The 10,013-nt window shown below is 33.0% G+C and overlaps 1 protein-coding gene across 42 annotated transcripts; it reads left to right on the top strand.

The window, feature by feature from the left end:
• Window positions 1-324: 324 nt before the first annotated feature.
• LOC110910615 lies at window positions 325-9,473 on the top strand. Of its 42 annotated transcripts, none has more exons than XR_004881606.1 (15): window positions 325-599; window positions 666-757; window positions 1,323-2,090; window positions 2,563-2,623; window positions 2,910-3,048; window positions 4,250-4,358; window positions 4,496-5,674; window positions 5,854-5,906; window positions 6,346-6,448; window positions 6,802-6,871; window positions 6,990-7,359; window positions 7,449-7,478; window positions 7,968-8,058; window positions 8,640-8,791; window positions 8,866-9,473. XR_004881606.1 is itself a non-coding variant. In XM_035984156.1 (9 exons), exons 2-7 carry the CDS (start codon window positions 4,342-4,344, stop codon window positions 7,981-7,983), a joined length of 477 nt encoding a protein of 158 aa, XP_035840049.1. In that variant the 5' UTR covers window positions 3,065-4,162; window positions 4,250-4,341; the 3' UTR covers window positions 7,984-8,058; window positions 8,640-8,791; window positions 8,866-9,473. The 42 variants fall into 42 exon arrangements, 1 of the variants encoding a protein (XP_035840049.1); XR_004881600.1 differs by having other exon boundaries at window positions 6,339-6,448; XR_004881602.1 differs by having other exon boundaries at window positions 6,336-6,448.
• The last annotated feature ends 540 nt before the right edge of the window (window positions 9,474-10,013 follow it).

The raw sequence follows: 10,013 nt of genomic DNA, 5'->3' as shown, positions 1-10,013 counted from the left end.
TCAAGTATTAGTAGTTTGACCTTATCTCGTGCTTTCATTCTTAATAAAGCAACATACAATTGACCATGAGAGAAGACAGGTTGTTCAAGTACAAACCAACTCTTGAAAGTGATTGGCCTTGACTTTTGTTGATTGTCATTGCAAAACATACGGCCACTGGAAATTGCCTCATTTGAAAAGCAAAAGGAATCTTTTTATCAGAAAGGATAAAATTAATCTATCTATTATACTAAAGCAAAATAATGTTGACCATTTGACCATGATGTGGCATATGTGATTAGGCAGATAATTGTGAATTGAGCGGCAAAATGCTTTTCCTCACTCATCCTTCAATTGTGAAACCGCCTAATTTTTTCTTCATATGGAAACCCCAATAATTCTCACCATCTTCTCCTATTTCACACGCCTCTTCCTTCCACAATATGATTCACAAACCCTAATTCATCAATCGCCATTCTTTTCCTCCCTAGGTTTCTTCCTCTCTGCCAGTTTGTTCTTCATTAATCGCAGCTCTTTTCCTCCCAGCAGTTCCTCCATAACAACGATAGTTACTTAATTTCGTCCCGATTTGTTCTCCTATTCTGGTGTTTGGCATCCAGGTAAGAATCATTGTATCATTTATGTTGAATATACAATCTTAATCATTTATATGTTTACCAATTTAGGGTGGAATCAACAAAAAGATCATCACTGATACAGATCCGACATCGGTATCTTCTGATTTGGTGTGCATAACCTTCAACTTTAACGCTTTAAGGTAATATTGATTTTAATTTTTGAATTTTGTTACTAAATTGCTTATCATCACCAAAATTTGAAGAAGTGGGTTGACAATTTTGAAACTTTTTTACTCCTTGAAGAATCACAGGTTAGTTATATGTTTGTTGTTGTTTTTAAAGATTTTCTGAAATTGACTATTAAAGGTACGGTGCTTAGAGGCCGTCAATGGTAACTCCTCTATAAATCTATAATCTCCAGCAACAGGAACAGGTTATCCCATTCTTTATTGGGATCTTTTGAATTTATTGGTAACCCGGTGTTTTCAAGGCAGATTCAGATGACTTTTCTTAAGATGACTTTTCTTAAACTGAGTATTCTTGGTGAATTTGAATTTATAACTTACTATTTAGGAGGTTGTATGTCTTAAAATAAATATGGGGAAGCTTTCAACCATCTGATGCATTCCCTTTTTTCCAGTTATAACCGTTTAACAAGTAAATGTATCTAAATTGACACTTCTAATTTCCAAATTCGGGTTTTGTGTATGCTTTCATGATTTATATGGAGAAAAGGTGAATTTGTATTGTACTTTTGATTTACAGATATGTACACGGAGAAAACACAATGACAGTTCCGGAAAGAACAAATTAAGTCACCAGAAGTTAAGCACACGAGTGTGTAAAGGAACTCAATAACTTATGGTCAAAGATTCAAGAAACAGGGCTCGCTGAAAAAAAGTTTTTAAGGTTAGTGATTTAAAAGTCCTTATTTCTCATATGGAATCTTTGTTTAACTGTTTTAACTGTTATATTGCAAGATGCTAGACTTGCTGTAGTAGTTATGATATAATAGTGTGTTTTGATATAATATTGTATTAAAATAATTCAGTTATATTAACAATCTAGACTTACTGTATTAGTTATGATATAATACCGTGTTTTCTTGTGTTTTCTTTTCTAAATCAATGTGGAATTTAGGGCCTTTAACTTATGAAACAATAGTAGCTTTCTTATCAGCTGTAGTTTCAGATGTATGTTTCCTTTGTTATTATTCTTTCCACTTTCAGGTGATAGATCTGAAACTGAATGAATCTGTTCGCTGCGTTTAATCTAAAACTGACCTTTTAATGAATATCTAGATTCTTTATGTCAATTTAAGGTGGACATCAGATGCGTTATGTCAATTTAAGGTGGACATCAGATGCTTTTTTAATCAAGCTGTCTGCTACTAACCTCTGTTTTTGCTATTTATTTTGAAAACCGCTGGCTCTTTACTTCATTGTTTCGTTGGGATGCTATGGGCTTCTAATGCTTGGGGTTAGTTTAATGCAATTTCCCACTTGCCCTCAGGAGGCAGTCCTATTTCAGCAGGTATTTGATCTTTTTGGTTAATAAAGTTCATATTTGTGTCTTGTAGTTATCCTTTTTGTTTCATGATCCCCTTTGGGGCGTTTGATATGTTTACTTAGAAATGAGTTGATTTGGGTTATCATTTATATCTAACGGGTTAAATGAGTTACCGAATTTTTTCTTTTTTGCTAAATATGAATAATTTCAAATGGGTCGAACTTGTAGACTAATGTGTTCTTTCAAAAAGATTGGATTAACAGTTCGTTAATAATTTTGTTTTTAATCATATATAATACAGTTATCATACTGTAAACATTTGAAATCAACCTGTTTGACCCGTTCTATTTTTGGTCATCTTTAAAGTTTTAACCCAATACGATTGTGAGAATATAAATTAACTGGCATCAACCCTTTGGTAAATAATTCCCAATATACTTTCTTTGTAATAAATTTCTCATATTATCAATCTGTTATTGTCTTATAAATTTCTTAGGTAGGAAATGAAATCTGAGCATCATGGATTAACTAGGTTCTAAATGATATCAACATTAGAGGTTTGTACTTTATCGGTGATTAATTTTTCCTTCATATTTTGTTGTAACCGTGTATTTATATTTTTCATGTAATCAATTTTCTTAGGCTGCTGTTTCTTTTATTTATCTTCATGAGATGTTTGGTATCACTTTCATTATGAACATGGGTTTTAATCAATATGGGTGTAAGATCTTTATAGTGCCAAACCAGTAGAAATTCTTTAGTGTTTACGATGTACATATAATATTTATAGTTATGTGTATGTATGTTTCAAAGTAAGCTCATATCTTACAATTTTTTTTTCAGTTGGACACTATAAATCGAGGAGGATAAATGATTTCTAACTGCTGGAGCTCAGTTTGTATTTTTTTTTTTTGTTTTTAAGTGTTACACCTGAGCTATGGTTATGGCTGCTATGAATCCGAGGATTCCATTGCCACAGCAGGTGTGTACTCTTACTCTATAGTCTTAATAAAAATGCTTGGAGAGAGTATTGAATTTTTTCCAACACAGAGGTGAAAGTTTTGATTGATTTTTTTGTATTGGTCTTTTTGGGTTAAATATGTTATCGCAAATGGGTGGGTTGAATCAAAAAAGATTTAAAGAAAACGAAATGGGTCAAATAGGTTGGATGAGTTAACTGGGTTGAAACTTGAAAGTCACCCGAAGTGTATATTTCAAGCGTACAACCTGCATATTACTTTATTTAATATTTTGTTCCTTGAGTTTGTCATTTTCATGCTCTCTTTCTTGTAGTGGCTTAGAAGTTTTGATCATCTTGATATATTTTGTCATAAAATTACATTTTTTCCGAAGAAAAGAACACATATCTATACCATTTTCTTTAAGATGGGTCTTTATAAAATATAAACATTGCCTACAACGTTATGATCTTCTTTACAAACTGTAACAATATTTATGATTTTTGAAGTAATCACATGGGTCCAAAACCACTTCACTACAAATTCTTAATATATGATTTTAGCACCCAACTAGGAAGTTACCTTTCTTAATAAATGATTTTAGCACCCTTTTTTATTTTCATCCATGGTCTATGGTTTTTTTTTTTTTTTTTTCATTTACAAACTATGTGTAGTTGCTTTGCTTTTTTTGTTGAATATTGGTGCTTTTTTGTGTATATTGATTCTACAAAATTTTCCCTTTAGATTGTTTTATTAATGTGAATATTGATGTGTATCCTCAATTAGTTGTATATACCCAATTACTTACGTGCCCTAATTGTATGGCGACTTTAGGCTGTAAATTTGATATGCATGCTCCATTGATCATGCACTAATATACTTTTAAAATAATTTGATTAGATCCTTTAGACCAATGTTTTAAAAACCGGTTCAAACCGGCCGGTTGTGCCGGTTGAACCATCCGGTAAAACCGGTTAAACCGTCCGATACACCCGGTTGAACCGCCCGATACACCCGGTTAAACCGTTTTTGAGCCAAATCCGGTACGGTATAAAAACCGGATTTTAAAACATTGCTTTAGACTCCTTTCAAGAAGGAAACAATTGGTTAGTTACAATAGATTAGTATGTTAAGAAGGTGAATGATTTATTTCAATTTTGTTATTGGTTTCATTGTGCTTACTACTTAAAAATATGACTAAAAATGAATTATGCTTGTGTGTAGAGGGTTAACATTTGAAACAAGATTAAAGAAGATGAGAAATGGAAACTTCAAAGCTGCAACAAGAGGGAGGAACATAACATTCGGTTAATTGCATGTCAAGTCATAATAGGTAAAACTGACCTTTTAATGAATATCTAGATTCTTTATGTCAAATTAAGGTGGACATCAGTTGTGTTATGTGAATCAGTTTGTTGCATTCTAACCGAAACTGATCTCTTAATAAGCATCTATAATTTTTTTTGTCAGTTTAAGGTGGACATCAGATACTAAAAGGTTTTCACACTTCAAATTTCTGCCAGTGTTGTTTTTCTTCTTATTGGTCATTTGGTCTGTTCTCTCCTTACTTTAAACAGGAATCCTTTATTATCCAACCAGATACAGATGTATTATCAACTATTTTATTGTTAACGTTATTACATATTATAGTTTAAAAACTATTTATTATTCATGATTGCCACCATCTTCTTCTTTTCCGTATATTCCACTTGTATAGTCTGAAGTTGCAGATTATTCTGTTGTTGTTTTTGGCATGAACAGCTCATCTGGCTGAAGTATTTTTATTGCGAATTGGACGGTAACTGTGTGTGGGCACACATATCTAATATCTCCATATTAGATTGAGTACTACCAACTGATAATATTATCGCATTCAGGTTTAAAGCAAAATACATATAGTTTTTTTGTTATGGAAATGGATATACAATTTAGTGAGGCAGCTACAAAGGAGGTATTTGAGAATCATATATTTTTTTTAAATGTATATATGTGTGGGCCATCGGGGGCAAACGTGAAAGTGCACTAATTTTAACGTTATTTTACTAATTTGTGAAAATAACGTTAAAAGCTTAGAACGGTTAATCATGTATCATGTGGTGGCGTTGATAGCTGAAAGACAAAAGGGTACATGCATCATGTGCATGCTTTGGTAATGTAACGTAATTACACTTTCTGGTTAATTAATTTGGAGAACCCTAGGAATTTGGATACATAAATTTTAGAATTTATGATATATTAAGCTTAGGCAAATACGATGCGACAAACTTTGACTAGAGATTTTTGCTGGTTATGTTTATTCTTTTATACATTGATATCTATTTAGAGTTTGTGAAACTTCATAGTCGTTGCAGAGGACGATTGTTATAAACTTATAATTTGCTTTCATGGATCGTTGTTTGCTTGATGTATAAACTTATAAGATTAAGTGTTAGGATCATGCTTTTGGCATTGATTTTTAATATGTTTTATGTATTTTCATCTTTGTAATTTAGTTTTAAAGTTTGGTCCTTCACTAGCGGGTTTATGAGGGTTCCTCAACTTTCGGTTCGAAGGAAACACAAAAAAGTTGATACTAGCCTGTGTACACAAGTCTATGTAATCGTTCTACCCGAAGCCCTCTATATTAAACCTGAACAAGGGGGTTATGAGGTATCATTTATATTTCCATCATTGATTCAGCCAACTTAATTATTTATAGTTTTCTATTTAGCAGCAGTTTATGCTAATGGTGTGCTTTCTATTATGTTAATGGTGTGCTTTCTATTATGCGTTCCATGCTCTGTTCTACTTGGTCTTCATGCTAACCAATTGTGCACTTTTCTCAAAAGCTTGGATTGAAGTTCCTGGATCATTTGCCCGAGATGTGGCCAAGCAACTTAAGGTACGACTCACTTGATATGTCATAATTTTTGCTTTGTGCTCTCTACTTTAGTACATATACAAGAAGATAGCTAGAGGCCATTAGAGCGAGACGAGTTTAGATTTTGAATTATGTTGAAAGCCAGTTCCTTTATGTGCAACTTGATATGTGCTTAAAAAAGAATTTATAATTAATAATCTACCAAATAAGTAAGCTTGGCAAAACGGGCCTCCCGACTAGCTGGTCAAAACTAGCTGTGTTTTGCAATGATGTCTTACTTCCCCTTTGTTTATTTCCTTTAACTGTCCTTTTGATAAAGAGTAATCACTCAGTCCAGTACGTTTTTGTCCATTTTTTTAAATTTTATTACTCTGTTTATATACATATCTTCGTAATAATATGTACAATATATAGTATTTACTTTGTCTTTAATTTTAGTGCATATCTAAGAAGCTTGCAGATATAGTGGTTGTGCATTGTATCAGTAGCTTGAGGATAAAAAATATTCAAGGACAAGAATGGGTTATGCATTTGTGGAACAAGCATGCGGTTGGTAATTTGAGGTATGTAGTTATGGTATACCCTACTTTTTAGGAGTCCATTCCAGGTATTTAGTTATGGTATAGCCTACTTTTTGGAGTCCGGTAGAATTTAAGAGAGTCCTCTATCTTTAACATGATTAAGTTGTAGTGGTGATATATTATGTTCATGTTCTCATAATTGGGGTTTTTAGTTTGACTCTGGGTCTCTGAATAATATGAATTGTACCTATTAACAACAGTTTGGTCTATACGGAACTTAATTGTCAATGGATTCTTCAATCGATATATTTGACTTTCTCAATTCAGAACATATACTCTATTTTGTCCGTTATTTGAATATGTTATACTTAGATTTAGGTTTTTTCATGTTTTAGAGTAAAAAGATGGTAGATGATATTTGGTGATAGAAGAGAGACGACGTCTTGATGAATTAAGGTTCTGACGGTAAGAATAGCTTCACTTACATGTATTCTTTTCAAATAGATTGGCTCATTGGGAGATGACTGAGACTAACTTAGATTGTGACTAATGACTAATGTAATAAATTTGAATTGTTATCCAGTTCCTCCATTAGGTTCCTTGAAATGGGAAGGCCATGGGGACTTACAGATAAGCTTCATGTTAGCACCTGGTCCACAGTTTGTACATGGTATTAACTAGCAAAAAAAAGGCATAGATGTGATTGGTAAGACTGCAGAAGGAGGTGTAGATGTGATTGAATCGTACGTATTTTGGAATGGATATGAACCATCACTAGGCAAGAGTTAATGAAAAATAAAAGATTAAGGATATTGTGGAGTACAAACAAGCACAACAGGGGATTAATGTGTTCCATGATTCCTAATTGTTTTTTTGTTACATACATGTTCCTCACCCGGTCCTTTCGTTTTCTTGTGCATTGTTCATCAATAAGGTATCATCATACCCTCAAGGTATGAGATACACCTTTATTATTTTCAAACAAACTGGTTTTGGCTGGTTTAGTTGATGTTAATCTGTTGTTCAATTATTGTTGCATCAGCTTGGTGGAGATGTGGCCAAGCAACTTAAGGTACGACTCACTTGATACGTCATGATTTTTTTCTTTGTGCTCTCTACTTTAGTACGTATATAAAAAGATAGCTAGAGGCCATTAGAGCGAGACGAGTTTAGATTTTGAATTATGTTGAAAGCCAGTTCCTTTATGTGCAACTTGATATGTGCTTAAATAAAAATTTATAATTAATAATCTACCAAATAAGTAAGCTTGGCAAAACGGGCCTCCCGACTAGCTGGTCAAAACTGGGTTCTAGGTCAAAATGGGTCTTTCTAAAAAGTATTCCATTATGTGCAACTTGATATGTGGTTGAAAAAGAACTTATAATTAATAATATACCAAATAAGTAAGCTTGGCAAAACGGGCCTCCCAACTAGGTGGTCAAAACCGGGTTTTAGGTCAAAATGGGTCTTTCTAAAACGTATCAGCTTGGTTGTTGCGACACGCATTTGTTTTTTTAATATATTAAAGTTATTAATGTATATGGGACCTTGATCCTTTCAGAAGCAACAAATGGTGATGCTTGGACATCCATACTCAACCTTCAGAAGCAACTGAATCGATACATCCCGACTGGTGTTGATATAGGACTTTGGTAATTTATACTCATTTACTTAAAAAAAACGTTTTTGCTTAAATTTGATCTATCATGGAGTGGATTGTTGGACATAAAAACTTACAAAAAATTGAAACAAGTCGAACAGTTCAAATGGGTTGAAGTTGCCCAAAGTTTTATTTAAATGTTTTAAATCTACTACTTCAATTCAGTTTCTGGCTAAGAAATTTGAGAGGAAATTGGGTCAAAACAGGTAACTTTTGTGCAGCGGTTCAAACGGGTCAGACAGGTAGACCCAGAATCGGGTCTACAATTTTGAGTTCTTTAATAAGTTAATAAAGGCAATAAAAACTTTTATATAAAATGACATAGGGATTTTATGCATTAGTAATTACAGTTTTGGTGATTGTCGACCCGTTTTCTTTTAGTTTGATCGGTTATTGAAAAATGTGGAAAAAAGAGCTGGTAGGTATAAACAGATTTTGGTCAAGCCAAATGTATTTAAGAAATTTCATATATACCCCATTCTGATTATAATTTAATAAATGACCATTCTACCCATTATTATTATATATGTTTATACCCTAATATTTTATTTTTATTTCGAATTTTATCCACAGTTAGAGGTCCTTCTCGACTGAAGAAAAGACGGAAAACCACCATAGTGTATTATCAAGAAGAAACGAAATGAACTAAATGACGGCAAAGAATCAGGTTTGCTCGCAACGGTAGATTGGACCATGCTTAGTGAATGAAGATGACGCAATACTTGGTAAGAGGTTTTGGAGTAATGTTATATTCTAAGTATTACAATAATACGCATTTCATGTATTTTCATTACATTAGGTGTTTCCGACTTCAAATAAACGGGCCAACACGCAAGAGACTTCAGACCATATTTTGGCTGAATTTGACTTTGCGAAGGAAGTTTAGAGGCGAGTTCACAACGGGATAGAAGTTCCAGCCCCAATCTCTTTTTATTCTGCAAAACACATGTTGAAGCATGCTTGCAGGGTTGACAGGTCGAAAAGATTAAAGTAGGTTATAAAAGCGATCTTTATGAAGTCGACGTGCCGAATATGGCTCTGTCGGGTTGAGAGGATATTCAGCGGTAAAGCTTCTTTAGTGCAGCTGGTAATGGAAAAGATTAAGGCTGAATCCTACTGGTGGGCTGTTAAAAGAGCCAAAATTATTGGGCTTGTGTTGGAGAAATGGAGCAATTTGGAAAACCTGGGCAGTGTAAAGGGCGGGCGGTGGCTGTGTCTTTTGGCTAGCAATTGTATTCTTCTTTTTTTCACTTTTGTTTGGTGTATGGCTCTCCTACCTTTTAGCCACTTGCGAAAGTAATTCATTTGTTATTGCATACTACATGTTTGTATATTACTGAGCAACATATATGTGGTTTCTCTTTTTTATTGTTTTAAACAAATAAATGACCAAAACTTATTTTCTAATGTGTTCTTAAAGCAAGATCCCATCGAATAATAGAAAAAAAAACAAATTTAAGTAATAATTAATTAATTTTTAACTAATAATATGTTTCTTTGTATTTTTGAAATTTGGACATGTTTTGATAATGGCTACTCTTTTAGTCGCAATCCCGCGTGTTGAAAGACACATGAGAACCAAATTAAAGTATAGGCACAATTTAATTACGTTATCATTTCAACACTGTTAAATATTATATAATTTACTTTGAGTAACCCGTGTATTACACGGTTACTTAGACTAGATGGAATCAAGTTACTAATACTTGACAACGAACGCGGACCTACAAATAAAAAAATAAATGTTGTATATAAAGAGATATTCAATGACTTGTGAATTTTTTATGTTTATCATGTATTTTTCTTATTTCACGTACTTTCTATCATTTATGTTAATATTCGAACGAACCTGTAATAAAGTATTTTACGCATTAAAGTATAAATTGTTTGTTGTTTAGCAACCCGTGTATTACACGGGTACTTAGACTAGTTCTAAGTATATATGTG

The sequence above is a fragment of the Helianthus annuus genome, chromosome 15 (assembly GCF_002127325.2).
Source record: "Helianthus annuus cultivar XRQ/B chromosome 15, HanXRQr2.0-SUNRISE, whole genome shotgun sequence".
NCBI lineage: Eukaryota > Viridiplantae > Streptophyta > Magnoliopsida > Asterales > Asteraceae > Helianthus > Helianthus annuus.
Note: the sequence above shows the minus strand (reverse complement) of the source record. Positions and strands in the feature narration are given on the sequence as shown.

Bases quoted from the DNA above. Each gene is read 5' to 3' on its own strand.
- LOC110910615 (XM_035984156.1), top strand. The intron at 5,675-5,774 runs GTATCATTTATA...CTATTATGTTAA, and splicing joins CTGAACAAGGGGGTTATGAG to TGGTGTGCTTTCTATTATGC. The intron at 5,907-6,323 runs GTACGACTCACT...CTTTAATTTTAG, and splicing joins ATGTGGCCAAGCAACTTAAG to TGCATATCTAAGAAGCTTGC.